Source organism: Conger conger, chromosome 1 (genome assembly GCF_963514075.1).
Source record: "Conger conger chromosome 1, fConCon1.1, whole genome shotgun sequence".
NCBI lineage: Eukaryota > Metazoa > Chordata > Actinopteri > Anguilliformes > Congridae > Conger > Conger conger.
This window is the reverse complement of record NC_083760.1, coordinates 57714008-57730853: the sequence shown is the minus strand read 5'-3', so window position 1 is coordinate 57730853 and position 16846 is coordinate 57714008. Positions and strand designations below refer to the sequence as shown.

The window sequence follows — 16846 nt, the reverse complement described above, 5'->3', positions numbered from 1 at the left end:
AAAGGGGGAAGGAAAAAAAAAAGCTGCTCTAGTCTGCGTCTTGCTCTCCGCAATCCGAACCCGACTCGCCGCCTGTTCCGCAGTGCTCCTGGATGGTATGCAGCTCGTCTGACTCAGAGGGGCGGTCTTTGAAGGTGTTGTCTTGCCGCCCCGGGGCATCTCGGGAGAAGAGGCGGACCAAGTGGGGGCGGGCGGCGTTGGGGTCAGCTGCGTTGGCGTCGCTCCAGGCATTCTTCGGGCCCCCTGCTCCCGTGGAGTCAGTCGCCGCTGTCTTCTCCGAGGGGCTCCCATTGTTCTGGTTTACATCTGCCTCACCCTGGCCTGAAAGGAAGAAGAACAACAAGGGTTATCTATGGACTTGGGCCTGGTGCAGAACTGCCTTGTGGACAATGGGGTCCCTTGTTTCAAATTCTCTCCTCTTTCTATTACGAATGGAGGTGGGGGGTGAAAAAACGGTCAAGATATGTGTTACGGTATCTCGCAGTAAAAACGCAAATCGTTGCCGATCATGATTTTCCAGACCAAAGGAAGTTTCATGCATGCTGCATGACTGTCTCCATTCATGACTATCAGAAGGAACATGTTTTGGGTGATGTGCCTTGATTTGAACCTAAATGACACCAGGCCTGATTGATAGTAATATCAGAAAAGGGACATTGTTTTCCTTTGTTTTAAATTCTTGCATATAAACCACACATAGTATGGTTGTTATGGTTAGTTTTTATTTTATTTTTACAAATGGAACCCATAGTACCTAAAGGTTATTGAGGTATAATACTGGTTATATAATGGTTTTAAGTGTGATGGAAGGCTTAATTGACATATTAAGATCTATGGCACTTCAGAGATGGTGAAGCTAACGGCATGGGTTCCTATGCATTGATCGGCTATCCACACCCAACGAACAATGCCATACTGTACTACGGCAAGCGGTGCAGCAGAACACCAGGGTATCTGCATACTAATATTTTTTTAAACAGTCGTCCTTTGTTTTGGTTTTGTTTTTTCCTTCCTTTCTGCATAGTTATTTCTGAAGAACAAAGCAAGCTGTGTCGTAAAAATAACTAGTCTAAGTATGGATTTGAAATGACAAGCACCATGACACTCATCAGATTTAAGAATGACTGCACAGCCAAATGGAATCTTAATGGCACCTGATCTACCATAACCATCTTTCTGGAAAGTTTGGGAATCCAAACAACATGAAGGGGGAAAATCCTGATATTCAAAGGTTTCTAGGAAACAGCTGTGCGGTGCCGGATGATGAGACCGTGTGTTGCCAATACCGCTTCAAGAGCAGGACAGGAAATGGTAAAGATAAGGCATCCATTTAAGATAAAGCAAGACATAACTTGCTTACTTTCGGATATAGTCTCATTTATGTGAGATTTCACCACAATCAAAATTATTACCACAAATATATACACGATAAGGAAAAGCATCAGAAATTACCATGGGGAATACACCACACAGTAATAATAGAAGCTATTTAATGTGTAAATGAATAATCCACCAAAAAAAACAAGAAAGTAAGGTGAAACTGTAATAGTCACAATCAGGCAATTTTCAAATTAACAAACCTGCAAATAGGGCTATCAAGTTTGCTGTGTGAGAACTCTCTGAGGCTTCCTACAGAGACATCAGCCAAACCTCCAAACCTCACTACAATCACCACCTATAAGACTTTACCTCACCTTTGTATATGGTAAATGGTAAATGGTTGGCATTTAAATAGCGCCTTTATCCAAAGCGCTGTACAATTGATGCTTCTCATCAACCCATTCATACACACACTCACACACCCACGGCGATTGGCGGCCATGCAAGGCACTGACCAGCTTGTCCGGAGTATTTGGGGGTTAGGTGTCTTGCTCAGGGATACTTCGACACAGCCCAGGCAGGGGATCGAACCGGCAACCCTCCGACTGCCAGACGACTGCTCTTACTGCCTGAGCCATGTCGCCCACAGGCAATATTACACTGTACGCATCTTGAAGTTATTTCACTAATCACCATTTGTCCTGATATGGGACCAATGAGAACTAACGAGGAAGTGACTTAACCTGTACAGTCCCGGAACAGGGAACACTTTACACAGGCATCTCGAGTTGCTAGGCCTCCACTGGCATTGGTGTGCCTTATCCACACCTTTTGTAGAGCTTGGTGCTAAAGCGTATCTTATTTCACTGTGAAGCATTGATTTGCAGGTACTTACCATTAAAGTGAAAATGGATAAATAGTACCCTTTTGTCTCTCCTGAAATATTAACCAAGAGGACATTTTATCCCTACTGGAAGTCCCCCAAATGATTTGAGGAAAAACATACTTTCTGACTCGCATACTGATGTGCAGTATATGGCGTATCTTATTTGATGTAGGAAATTCCACTTTGCCAATTTAATCAACTACAAAGATACCGCATCTAATGTCGACCTGACCTCTAAATAAATATTTTCAAAGGATCATGCCACCCAATTTGAATTGATTGAAAAGGAAGAAGCATTATACTAATATTTAATTAATAATTAGTGATCAAATATCTTTGCTTGTAATAACTGAGAACAATTGATCCAACAGTGAGTGAGATCAAGTTATTTGTGTATATATATTGAAATTGATTGCAGCTTGTAGCAACCATCATTTTTCAGTTTGGACCATTTCCTTTGATGCGAATGCACTGAAAATCCAATATGATGAATGATTATTTTGTAACTGATTCTGGAGCAGAACCACATGGGAACATATCGCTTCATCAGACACATCTCATATGTCTTTGCAGTATCTTTCATCCTCTTTTCCAAAAACAGAACAAAAACAGCATAGAGCAAGAAAAGGGAGCGTGCAGGTAACATCAAAAACTGCAGAAAGCATCCATCATTCCTGCTTCTTTTTCCCCACTCAGCGAGGTAGAGACAACCCAGACAAGTGTGTCTGACTCTCTGTCAGACGAGGCGGCGGACAAGACGATAAAAGCCCCAAAACACTCTGGCAATAAATGTGAAAATTGTCACTGTTGCTTTGTTAACACTGTTACGAGTTTCACAAGGACATACAGTAGACCTCGACGGACCAACGTGCCTCCATGTTCCCCCCACCCCCAACACTAGTCATCTACTTGATAATTGGAGCATTTTCTTTGTAGTCGAAGTGAATAATGATAAACAGTAATGATAGTAAATATAATGGTCTGCAGCTCTTTTGAGTCCGAGCGATGAGAGCAGGATGAGGACTTTCTCTTTTTTTCTCTGACACTCTGGGTTATGTGCTGGAGCTCCTGCTGGCTGCCATGATGACAGCAGGGCATCGTGCTGAGAAGCGGAGGGGAAAAATGAAAAATGAAAAAGCTCCCTCTGGCTCATGTCTGCTGAAGGAGCCATTGTGTGGGAGGGGGAAGAGTGTGGACACACTTGCATGTGCACACACACACTCGATATAGCACATTTCATATACAAATATAATTCAAAGTGCTTCCGAGCTATTATGCTTCAGAATTAATTATTCAAAGTATACACACGCACACACAGAGTGAAATGTTTGAAAAGGACAAAGGACATGTCCAATGTTTTTGCCTGTGCCAACAAATCACGAGCATGTGTGCTTTGTAAATCTCACACTGCAGAAAACTAAAAATAAGTCAATCTCAGCAAGTCTTATCTTTTGACTTAAATTCTTACTTCTATTACTTTTTTGCTAAATGCGACAAAATGCCAATGAGGTGAGCCAGTTGGTCTCATTGCAAGATTTGCCAATGGGGTAAGAAATTTTCACTTGCCAAGCAAACAACAACATAAAACAAGCTAATATTTTCTGCTTGAGAGAAAATTACAGGACAGCTCTCTGTAATTGCTGACACTAATAAAATACAGTAATATGTCTCTGTAAAATAAACCCATCAAAGGGACAAATAAATAACTAATGTGATTTGGCAGCCTGGAGAAGCCTGCCAGATCACTAAAGCGAACTCTAGTGCGCAAATGGCCCTGTGGCATGTCCATTTTCCCTCTTGCTGGTCATGCTGTTCAGACTGGTGGAAACGCAGCAAGATGGCATCCTCCTTATCTAAGGCAATTTACAATTACCTAAATCCACGGGCCAGAGGGTCAGCCATGAAAGCCTGACCTGTGGTAATGTGGATCACACTGCATTAGTGGCCCTGGACCTGTACAATTATACAGACAGCATGCAGGTACGACTGCCCAAGCACACCCTGCTAATACATAATACTTTACAATAATTACAGCTCTTACAACTGTAATTAAACCAGAAAAAATGCCTTGGTTCAGAGTTAAAATTCCAACCGATTACAACAGTTAGGTTTAGTTTTTATTATTTTTGTCCTCTACAAGCCTTGGGTGACGCGTCCACGTCTCAGGCGACTTGCTACAACGGGAGTGTTTCTTAGCACAGTCTCCGGGCTAATTACCCAAGCCGAACCGCCGCCACACAAATTTGGCGCAGTCAGCTCCGTGCCATCTGCTCGCAGTGTTCCCTCTCCCTCTGGAGAGCCTGCTGGGAACAGCCCAGTCTCTCAGGTGGACATCTGACAGTATCATCAGTGGAGCCACAACAGAGCCGAAGGAGTCAGTAACAGCCCTGCTGCTGTACAGCCCCTCACCTGCTTCCGTGATTCCCTCAACATCAGTTCTCACAATGTACTTTTGTTCAAGTGTCCTTTCTAATACTTTCTTCTCGTTCCAGTCATGTGACTAAAAAAAACGAACCACCTGCTTAAAAACAAGCTGCACTAGCTTCTGCGATGTGATGTATACACTAGTGATCTTTTGGGGGAATTTTTGAAGGGCGTCAAATGAGGAGGGGGACATCAAATGAGGAAAAGCACTGCTGTGTGAAAAGGATATTGATTGGAGAGGAATGAACACTGGTCAACCTCTGCAAGCCCAGATGTGAAACCTGCAGATATCATAACCTACAGCACATCTAAATGCGAATTATGCCAAGCTCACCCATTTTGTGCCAAACTGATGGCTTTCAGATATAGTTTTCCGATCATTCAAATTAAACAGTCTTTGCAGAGGACATCCAACAGTTATAACCACAATAATCCACCTTTGGTCACTGAAGACAAGATTCTATTAGTATGTTCGTCATGCTAAGAGAATATACTTTCCACAATTGGTACAGACTTGACCAAGACAGCCACCAAAAAGCAATAAAAAGTTTATGATTTATGATTAATGATTTAAATAAATGAGTGCCTCCTATAGATACATTTATATATATTATAGATGAAAGTGCAGTAGAAAAGAATCAAGGAGAATAAATAAGCACCAGCAAAAGAGAATATTAAATTAATTTAGCAGGTGCTCCCTCCCAGAGTGACTAGACAGCAGAGTACACCAGAATTCAACAGAACAGATAAGTTTGCAAGAGTTTAAAAAGAGGTAAACACCATAACAGAAAATAGTGCAGGATGAAAGCAAATCGATGAACATAAAGCAGAATAAAAGGGTACAGAACAATTCAGCAGAAGATATAGCAGAGCATTAAGGAAATGATTGCAAAGAGCCTTCTTTGATGTTCACAGCAACACAGAGGGATATAATTTACTTTATCACAGCAACATACATGAAACGTCTGCGCTGGAAACAAATGTTCTCCTCTTGCGCTTCAGTTGCATCAGAGATTGATGAAGAAAGAAAATTTCATCTTTGACAACCGTTTTATTTATGTATTGTTCCCCTAAGTACTTTTTGAACCTGAATGTCTGTACAAGTGACAGAATGTCACAAGTGCCATTAGCCCAATGGACAGAAAAGAAAATCTTGGGTGAACGTGCTGTTCTGTCCCAAATCTCACCCATGTTGCAATAACATCGCAAGCACCATATGGACGCAACAACGGAAGTCCCTTGTGCCAAAGAAGTTCAAAAGAAGCTTCTACAAAAATAAATACAAATACATTTACTATAAAGACATACAAAAAAACAAATCAAAATACAAAGTTGGAGATGGTGGCCAGGACACAAGCCACAGAAGACCAAAACCTCACTTCTAAAACAAATTGTAGTTATTCTAACTCCCATGAAAGCAAAACTGTGAGGTTTCCGCAGATAGATTCCCTACTCTGACCTAAAATCGAATCAAAAAGTACACAAGAACAACCTGCCCAAAAGCTATTCAAAACTACAAAAAACAAAAAGAAAATGTCTGCAGAAACAGGTTCTCCTCTTCTGCTGCAGCAGGGATTATACAGGGCTGCAGGCAGGTGGAGCCAATTAAACCATTAGGAGCTCATTATGGTGGAGCTCCGAATTACAGGGAGAGGAAGACACAGGATCACCAGCACGCAACACATGCCCTGGCTGGTGTTATGATAGGACTTCTCTCCATCAGTTAATATTCACTGCCATGGCCTGCTCAATTATTAACCGGTCTCTATAGAGCAGGGCTGCACAGCATGGGCTGATCCGTTTCAGGATTTTGTGGTAACTTCTGCTCTTAATTATTTATACTATTAGCTCAATCATGTCTATATCTGATATGTGTATAAGCACCAGCTCCAGTCACAGACTGCAGGTGTATCCTAAAGATTTTACTGTGATCCAGTAAAGGAGTGAACCAGTGTAGTTTATAGAGCGATCAGAAAACTAAAATGAAGGTAACTGATTGAAACAAAAACCAGCAGGTAAATCGGCCCTCCAGGACCGGAGTTGCAAGAGGTAGAGGTCGCAAGGTAGAGACATAGGTGGCTACCTTGAAGGAACGTTGCTACCAATCTTACTGTAGGAGGTATTTGTCATTTAATGAGTTTGGACAGTGTTAACTGAGGGTGTGCTAATAGTAGCACACACTCACCATTGGTGAAGGCCGGATCTATGGCAGGTAACCACTCCTGGAGATTAACTGCAAGAGCTCTGTCAACCTCATCAGCAGATGCTGGTCTTTACAAATGTACTTCCAGAGAAAATAAATTCAAGCTTGTCCAGGACTATAGGAGGGTTGTAATGGTAAAATAAAGTATCCTTGCATTTAAAATCTTGTTTAATTCCTAAGCCATTTTCCATAAATATTTTAAACAATGAATGTGGCCATGTTTTTCCGTTGTATCAGTTTTTATGCACCTTTGTTGAAGCTATGCGAATCAATGCTGGTAACCTGTACCAGCCATGGTAAGGATATTCTCTTGGAGGACAATGTAATGGATATCTATGATGTGACAAAGGGTAAGCATTTCTGCATTATCACTTGATGTCCCATGGAGCACAACTGGATTCCTTAGGGCCCCTTAGTCACGTATGAGAGATTAAAGAGGGAAGGGAGGACATTGAGGGAGGGCGTACGGTTATTTGCTCTGTCAAATCCACAGAAAGGCATCTGCCGTCTTTTGCAGGATTGAGCTGCACCCACAGCCATCGGCCAGCATGGGGCAGGAATGCGTGAGGTGGGCCGGCCTCGCGGCCTGCAGAAGACGCTCGGCTTTGTGGCTCCACGTTGAGGGCAAGAGGGGTTGACCGGGACAACAATAAGAGCCATGCAGAGAAGTGGTGGGACACAGGCACGGAAGGCATTCTCGAACCACGAGAGGTATGCCACCCCGGACCTTAGACACCCACCTAAGCGCTGAAGAAATCTGTTGTAGCGACATTCGTGATTGCTTTGAGAGTCACCCACGGACCCGTGGACAAAGGAACCTCCTTGTTCGGCCGCATTATAAATGTTTTATTCATGTTGATCCTTCAGGAGATCTTTTTTCAAGTTGTCCCAGCTCAGCTGGTGCCTCCCTTAAGCTGGTAAACAGCCACATTGTTTGTAACGAAGCTCCTTATAAGCCCACCAAGGATCTATGAAGTGGGTGGGGTTTATTGAAGCCACACCCTCAGCATGACTTGGATGCATTAGATGGAGAACTAGGCAGCGGCCCACTGTAAATCTGGAAACTGCTATGCCTCAGCATTTGGTTAAATAGAGAATTAGAGCAAAAGGAAATTTAATTTAGACACAGTATTATTGCCAGATCTGGAGGATGTGTACAGTATATACAAATAAGGTCTGTTAAAGCAACCTATGTTAAGAAAGCACAACAGTGTGTGGGCGAGAACATCTTCCACAAGAACATGCTAACTGCACACAGAGCATATTCACCACCACAACATGCTTGTATAATAAATGTGATTAATGGTATCTGTAATAAGGAGACAACCCACTGAAATAGCATTCCACCGGCTGTGGAACTGAATTTATCTGAACACGAGTCTTGTGAAACAACTTGTTTCATAACTGTGGTGTTTCTGATTCAATGAGTACATTCAATGTGCTTCCTTCAAATTCTGTTTCATGTAAAAAGGCACAGTTTTTCACCCTGTTATATTAGCAACCCTCAAAGCAATGTATTAAGAAGCAGAGAACCTCTGGGTCAAGTTCCGAAACGATTTGTTTCAATTTTCAGATGATACAAGTGAGCTTCTATTTTGATATTGAAACAAGGCCCTGTAAAATGATATGATGGCTTTCATGGCTTGAAAGAATAGAACAATTTAAAATGAAAACATTAAACATTAATGGCATTTTGGAAATTCTCCTAAGCTTAGTATAGTTTCAACCGATGTCTACCTATAATGAAGTATACATACACCTTGCTGACTGAAGACTAATCAAAGTGGCATGGAATACTGAGGAATATCTCTCTTTTGCTTTTCATTTGTTTCCCACCCCAATATTTTTCCTGGACATAAATGATGTGGGTGTTTTCATTTGATCTTATTCAACTGAAAAAAAGCACATGCTGTTTTAATCAACCCTCCTAAGAAAAGTCTACTCGTTGACTTGAACAGGGGTATTAGGCTAGATATTGATATCATTTTTTGTTTATACTGACACTTGGTACTTTATGAGTCAACATAAAAAATGGCAAGGCTACTCATTAATACAACTTTACAGCTAAGCAGACTTGTTATAGCACAATTTCTGGGATGCTTGAGTGACAAAATATATGATTACAGTATCAAACAATCTCTTGTATCACTTTCTGATAATAAGACCACTGGTATGTTTCCAGTGAGGGTGATGGAACTGCCTGAAGTTGAATCTGACAGGCAGCTATAACCATAAAAGACATGAAGTTCCCCTCTAAATGCCCTTCAACAGACAGAAAACTTTGAGCACTGAAGCAACCCAGTGAGAAAAACCCAGAATCTAGATGTGAATCTAGATGGGTGGAAATCTAGTTTGAAAGATATTTTGATATAAATGGTCTACGTTCACCCCAATAAAGCCCAATATATTGTTTACCGGGATATAGACTGGCTGTCCCCTATTCGGGTTGAAAACGTCCTCTTTTCAACTTTTCAGGCTTTCAGGTAAAAATGTAGCCGGGTTTTCGCCTGAAAGCCTACATTTCACTGTCTTTTCACCACAAAAATGTTCACAGGCAAAATGCTTGACAGCTTTGCTGTCGTCTCAGTGCGATAAATCATGTTCTTTATTTCCATAATGGAGTGTTGTCACCATCCTCACCTTTCTGGAGCACGTTCAAAACAGCCCATCACGATACCATAGCTTTCTTCCAGTGACAGCCGTTACATCTGCTACTCTCTGCGAGCAATATGTGTGATTCATACAGGAAGGACAGACTGCAGCATCGTGCCTGTCCAGGACATGACTAATGACAGGATCCCACCCCCACCCCTTCCTCCCCAGGCTGGGAATATGCCTGAAAGATGGTCGCAGAGACGGTCGACGGGTCAAGAACGTGACGATCCGACCCTGGCATTACAGGCCCCGTCGTGTCACCCTGAGCACCGCGACACAGGAGGAGATGAACAAACCAGACACAGACGTCCCCAAACCGTCCAAGTTCCTCTGCAGAAGGGACGGACTTGGTGAGGGATCACTGCTCCACTGCTCCACAGATAAGATATTCACCGGGGTGTCGCCTACCTGACTGTCACCACCTAGTGTTGAGCAAAACGGGCCATTTCAGACAAACTCTATGGACTTGCGCATCTTTCTTTTGCCATTCTCTCCATATTAATGGAAGGCTTATTGCACATTTGCTGCTGAAACTCCCCATGTGGGTAGTACTATGCTTTTGGTACATCTGACACAACTTTAACCGAATGCTAATTGCTGAAACCGTTCCTACGGATAGTATATCACAGTAGGTTGTCTCTAGGATCTGACGATCCATTCATCTCCTACCCTGCCTGGCTCCAGCTGTCCATTACACTCGTCGTTTGTCCAGCCAGATGGCCTAGAGGTGACGCAATCCCCAGGATTGTACTACCCATAAAACCTCAAAAACACATTTTGCCCTGTGGTATCCAAATACATCTAATGAAAAATAATAATAATAATAATAATAATAATGCTTTATTTTAAATGTGATATTCACTGGGAAAAGAAGTGGCAATTCACATACATAAATGTAAAATAAAATATGAAAAAAACAACAAAAGATGATAAAAGGACCTGCACAGAATCAGACAAAACTAATTCAGACCCAGAATCATCGATTCTCCTCTTCCCCATCTGGCAGAGGTCTGCTGGTGGGGGTCCCACCAGTGCGTTACCCCATTCACGTAAGCAAGTGGAAGTCAACCGGTTCGCAGGGCTGTCGCTTTGCATTCCCCCCCACGCACGCACACGCACACACCGTGGCCCTTACACACCGCCTGCCATACAGAGTCAGAACAATGGTGTCAAACTGGAGAACACTGTCACAGTGATGCACAGGCCCTCTGACAATATCTGCTTTTGAGCTGCGAGGCTCCAGAGGAACACCAAGGCCGTACCAGGGCCTGTGCCAGCTAGTGGTAGATACAGCCACTGGGACGAACGCAAGGGCCCTCAGAATGTTTTATTACCCTCTGCAAAATAAGAGCAGATCAATACCTTTCTTCCAGCTTTGCGGCAGATGTACAAGCAGAAATGGCTGTTATCACTGTAATGTACATCTGCAAGCATGTATGTGCAAGCATATGCACAACTACATATACACATGAGTTGGTACAATGCTTTCTGTAAAGCTTTGTAACCCTACAGATCTGTGATTATTTCCACTGGAAAGTGTAAGTAGGGACGAACATTTCTTGGACAGAAGTTATGGTCACTTGGTCAAACAATTGGTGGTAGCACATGGTAGCACATATAACAAAAAAGCTTTGTTAAAAACACTACAAAATGAATATATGTGAGCTTGGTTGGACACGTCTTTGTTGTTTTTTTAATGTGTCATGAATTAATGTCATGATTGGCAGTTATGAAAAATAGCTACTAAAATGGAATTGGCACCACTGTTTAAGGACAAATGGACTAATTATTTCCCAAAAATTGGTCTATTCAACCGGACTTCCCAACAAACACTGAGTTATTGAATAATTCACAATGTTCCCTACTTAAAGATAATTAAATGGATTATAATGGTTTAGCAATGTGCTTAAGAAACAAATGAAAAGTGCATTAACATTTTGAATGCTGTGCGTGATGAATTATTCTGCCGGGAATGTTGACAGTTGTTCATCAAAAATGAACAGATATGAAACACCAGTATAATTCTCAGAGCACTGAAAATGTAATTACCATTTTTGTCTCTGTCAGAAGGTTTTTTTTTTCGGACCATTTTTATTGTTATCAGTGACACAGGGATGGAATGAATGGGCACAAATGTTAACTTTCAAAGACTTCAATGTCGGCAAATTTTCAAAAGATCAACTGTGGGTAAAAACAAATTAACAAGTTCAAGTATTGACGACAGTTTGACTTATGCTTCAAGAATAAATTAAAATGTGTGAAAAAACATAATGTGATGATACTTCTTTGACAGATAGATATTGTATATAAATACTAGTTATACTCTTGGTGTCTCAAATCTTCATGAAGCAGTGATTACTGAACACTTTCATTTGTAATCTTCCTGAATGATTATAATGATTCATCTGAGCTCATGGTTGCCAACCTCAGTCCTGGTTTTTTACTCCAAACACAGTTCCAATGCCAGGATTTTTACAAGCTGTTATTTGTTCTTAATTAGGCGCCATTCACATTTAGAGGGATTATTTGAACCACATTATGTCAGAAATACCTATGCATGCAATGAAGACATAATTAAGAAAAATGAACAGCTTGAAAAAATTCTGGGATTAGAACGAAAGCTAGTATACCCTCAGGACCGAGGCTCGGAACCAATGATCTATACTACTGATTTTTAATACTTCATTCGGTTAGTTGTTTCAATTATCATTTCAAAGTTGGCAGAAAGCATTTTGCTTCCACTCAATAAATTATTTTGGGGCAGAGGTATTGTGTACTTGCTTTTCGGTAACAATGCATGAACTGATTTCACAGTGAGTAAAGTAAGCTTATCACAACACTCAGTTCAGTAATACCTGCCAGTATTGTTGTTTGGACATACAGGAACATCAGAGAACACTGGCGGTGGTCTGTCCCTGCTGTGGATATTTTTCTCCACATCTTGAGCATCTTCCCTGTTTCCAGGCAGATGGTCTGCCCCCCGCTGTATTATTTTTGTTACTTCATTCAAATGGGGGAAAAGCAGAGGGTTACAGATAGAGGTGGGGTGACAGTGTAGAAAGCGTCGCTGTGAATAAAACCCCCAGCAGCACAGGACTTGGGTTGGGAGTTTGCTTCTCTACAGAGTTGGCTGGGCCACACACAACACCTACATCCTGGAGTAGAAATGTGAGTCTTTGCAGGTAATTATCTTCAGAAGGCTTTGCGGTAGGTGCTTCCTGCAAGCTGCCACAGAACGACTAGTCTGGCGTACCAATCGTATGCCTCTCCTCTTGAGATCCCACAAGATCTGACCATCTGGGGCCTGACACCACGCATTTAACCAATCAAAAAAGCAACATTGCTACTGTCAGCCTTGTGATGGCCAGGTATGAAAGTTCTTTCACAGTCAAACTTTCTTGCTAGAGTAGAATCACAGTGTCTTAACTAGTTCAGACGTTCCTAAATCATTTATGGGACATGTGTAATGAAGTGTAATCCTGCTTTGCTTAAGAGATATATGTTGACCATCAAATCACTTGCACTCTCTTTCCATACAATCAGTGGCCACTATATTAGGTAGACCTGTACACCAGCTTGGCTTGTTAATGCAAGTATCTAATCAGCTAATGATGTGGTAGCAACTCAATACATGAAAGCACACAGACCTAGTCAAGATGTTCAGTTGTTGTGCAGACCAAACGTCACCAAGTAACTTTGACCATTGGATGATTGTTGATGCCAGATGGGGTGGTTTGAGCATCTCAGAAACAGTCTCAAGAGTTTACTGAGAATGGTGCAAAAAAAAAAAAAGAAAGAAAAAGAAAATCCAGCAACCGGCAGTTCTGTTAGCGAAAATGCCTTGTTCAAGAGAGGTCAGAGGTGACTGGCCAGATTGGATCAAGCTACCAGGAAGGCCACAGCAACTCAAATAACAACAATAAACAAGTTACAACAGAGGCATGCAGAAGAGCATCTCAGAACACGCAACACGACGGACCTTGAAGTGTAAGGGCTACAGCAGCAGGAGACCAATAAGTCCAAGGAATAAGTCTAATAAACACCTAATAAAGTAGTTACTGAGGGCATACATTTATCAACTAGTATGCTAGTGCCAATCTTTACTCATTTATATACAGTACAGTCTTCTTCAGAATAATACAATTTATAATTTATGTCCAAATTCACACAGAGCTATACTTGAATAAAATGGTCACTCCCCTGAATAAAAAGTCTCGAGGTGGTTTTCAGGTAAATGGCTGTTCTCAACATCACACAGAGCAATCCAATTAGAAGGAAAATGTACATGGCCACAGCCCTGATCAGAAGGCCATGAATTTGTCTTCAGGAAAGGTAAGCACGCTCTTCAACATGAGTGGACTATTCAGATCAGTAATTAGAATGTGGAAGCAAAAAGAATATATTTTTTTGCATTATAATTGCTAAGAAATATAAAAACTAAGAAAAACATAGAACAAGAAAACAAGAAAATACATAGGTGTGCTATTTCAGCCACTGCAAGATTGCCCTTTCGTAGAACCCTCCCTCCCCTTCTACTGCATTTGTCTTCATTGGCATAGAAACGAGAAACGACGAAACAACGAAATGACCCGGGAATCAAATTATTAAAGTATATGGTGAATTAACTTTCATTCTCTGTCCGAGACCTTCTGCAAACCGGCTCCTCAATGGCATTAGTAACGAACAGCAGAGAGCTGATTAAAGGGCAGGGCCAGGTTCGAGGCGAGCCTCGACTTTCCGAGGGCACAGGGCTAAAGGGCTTAACAAAATCATGATTTATGACATCAGCACTGCCGACATCACTGCAGGCCTCCGATACAAGGCTGAAGAAAGGGTTGCTGAAATGCAATTAAAGTCAAGGACCACATGCTATGAGTTATATTTCATTGACTCTGAAATTGTTTGACGATACAGGGGGAATTAAATTACTGTGATTTAGCTCTGCCAGCCAGGAACAATTTACACTTTAAGCCATATTTCTCTTTGATTGTCTTACATTATTACTGCACTATGGTCTAGTTAATCTAAATGCAATTAAGTTTTCGAAAATGATGAGTATCACGCGTTTACGCAAGCATTATTTATGTTTTGTATTTGCCTAAATGATCAGTTGCCGAAATAATCCGTAGCTGAAATGATCCGTAGCTGATATCCCCCCCATGAATGTAATATATGATGAAAGTACATTTTGACTAGACTGAAGAGTCTCCATTTTACCTTGATCATGAACTGGGATTACACACACAACCACGAACATAATGGGAGCCTTTCCTACTTCCACTTTTAGGTAGCCTACCTTTCACAGAAATGTGTAGGGTCATAAATGACAAACAAGCAAAATTTGAAAAAAATAACCCAACCTTAAATAAATTTTATTTCATACAGTAAAGTGAATTTTTTACACTTATTTTGTATTCAGCCCTTTCCTGCCGCTGTTCCCCCCGGTGAAAGAAAGTTGACAAGGCCGAAACCGTCTTCATTTAAAATTGGTAGAAGAGCAACACGCACTCCAAGCGTGACCAGGGTCTGGGATCTGGCACACCGCCAGGCACGGTGTTCGTGCCAATGTGGAGCCAGAGCGGGTGTGGTGGAGTCGTCTGGGGTCCTCCAACCCAGAGGGCAGGTAGGGTGGGGGGTGGGAGTATTGGACTGAATCATTGCAATCTCACGGGTAATGGCCCCGTAATGGGTTTTTAAACCAGTGCTGATTTAACCTGTGTTGTTTGCACAAGGCTTGTGACTACGCAGCGAGGACAGGAAGGCTTAAATGGGCAGGGAAGCACCTGTCGTACCCCGGCTCCGAGTAAAGTACTTTAAAACAGACCTGTTTGACGTGAGCCCCTTTTAATAGCTGCCAAAGTACTTTCAACTTTCAATTATTTTGGCCCTAGTGTCCATCACACAGTACCTGTAAGGACAGGGTAAGTGAGGTCAGACTGATGTTTTGCTTACTCCGTCTCAGGCCTGATAAGAACAGCTTGCTCATTGACACTACAGGCTGGCAGGAAAAGCCATAGTCCGGTGCTCCAGTTCGTCACAGAGATGGACGTAACGCTTCCAATGCATAGCTTTTTGAGCCAGTCAAGGTCTTACCATAGCCATGCAACCAAATTGTTACTCTTAGCACCACAAAAAATGTGTGTACCACTGACAGGCAGCGTCTTGTCACCTGCTTCCAGTCAGACCCGAATTAAGCTAACATGCATTGGGATTGTCATTCCCATCCCTGCATGTGTATACAGTAGGGAAAACAAAATGTCCGACTGAAGCGGAGTTCCTGCCTGACAGCAGAATTGTTTTAATCTAGAGCTGTACATGCTTTTACAAAAGGGCATGGGATAACAGCAATGACTTCGAACCAGACAAGCACAGCACTGTGCGCTCTTCTTATTTGGATAGATCCCTTCACGGTGTTCCCTTAAAAGTGTGTAATGGGACATATTGAAACATATTGAAATAACCTAGCAACAGCGTACTACTCCAATAAATGCTTCATATATTTACAAATGTACCTGGTTTATCTCTTTTTTTTCCCCAGAGAACATATTTTATTAATGACTAAATGAGCTGCTTCTTGTCTAGACTGATTTTGTCAATTTGGGTTATGTATCATCCTGGCACTTTTATACATTAAAAACTCATTATTTGCAAGAAGTATTGTAATTTTCTTCTAAATTATACTCAGTTCTCAATTATCAGAAACCAAACTTCTTATAAGAACTTGCATTGCCATTATTCATTAAAATGTTCTCTATTATGTTATGGAAAAAAATGTCTCTAAGGCTAGAACAATGCAGGACAATGATGGCTCTTTTTTCCATTAACAGTAAGAAGCACAAAACAATGTGTCATAACTTCAGCCTTCAACCTTCAATCAGTCACTTGTACGCTTGCATGCTAAATGTTCTACATGGGCACACATACAGTGGGCTCCAGAATTATTATTATCATATGATAAATATGCACAAAAAATGCCCCAAATGAAACTAATGAACAGTTATTGACATAAGCTTTATTTAAGTCATGTGCTTCATTAATGATTCAATGGAATCAACCAAAGCCTTACAAGTTTTCAAAATAAAAAATGTATTTCCCCAAAAAACTGGTTCCACAATTATTGGCACCCAGGAGTCTTTTCCTACAGTTTGTGATATGGTTCCCCACATTTGGACGGACTTTTGACCATCCCTCCATACATAATTTTTCAGAATCATTTATGTCCTTGGGTTTGCGCTTATGGATCCCCCTCTTCAGTTCAGACCTCAGGTTTTTGATGGGATTTAAGTCTGGAGATGGCCATTGCAGAATATGGTTGAATTGTGCCATTGATCTTACATAGTGCCCTGTGACCACTGGCA

The 16846-nt window shown here is 41.6% G+C and overlaps 1 protein-coding gene across 1 annotated transcript in view; it reads right to left on the bottom strand.

Moving 5' to 3' along the window:
* Positions 1–28: 28 nt before the first annotated feature.
* Positions 29–16846, bottom strand: part of LOC133128778 (myelin basic protein-like) — a 59347-nt gene continuing 42529 nt past the window's right edge. The window contains exon 4 of the mRNA XM_061242551.1: positions 29–321. Coding sequence (XP_061098535.1) covers positions 29–321 — 293 coding nt within the window. The remainder of the gene's footprint in view (positions 322–16846) is intronic.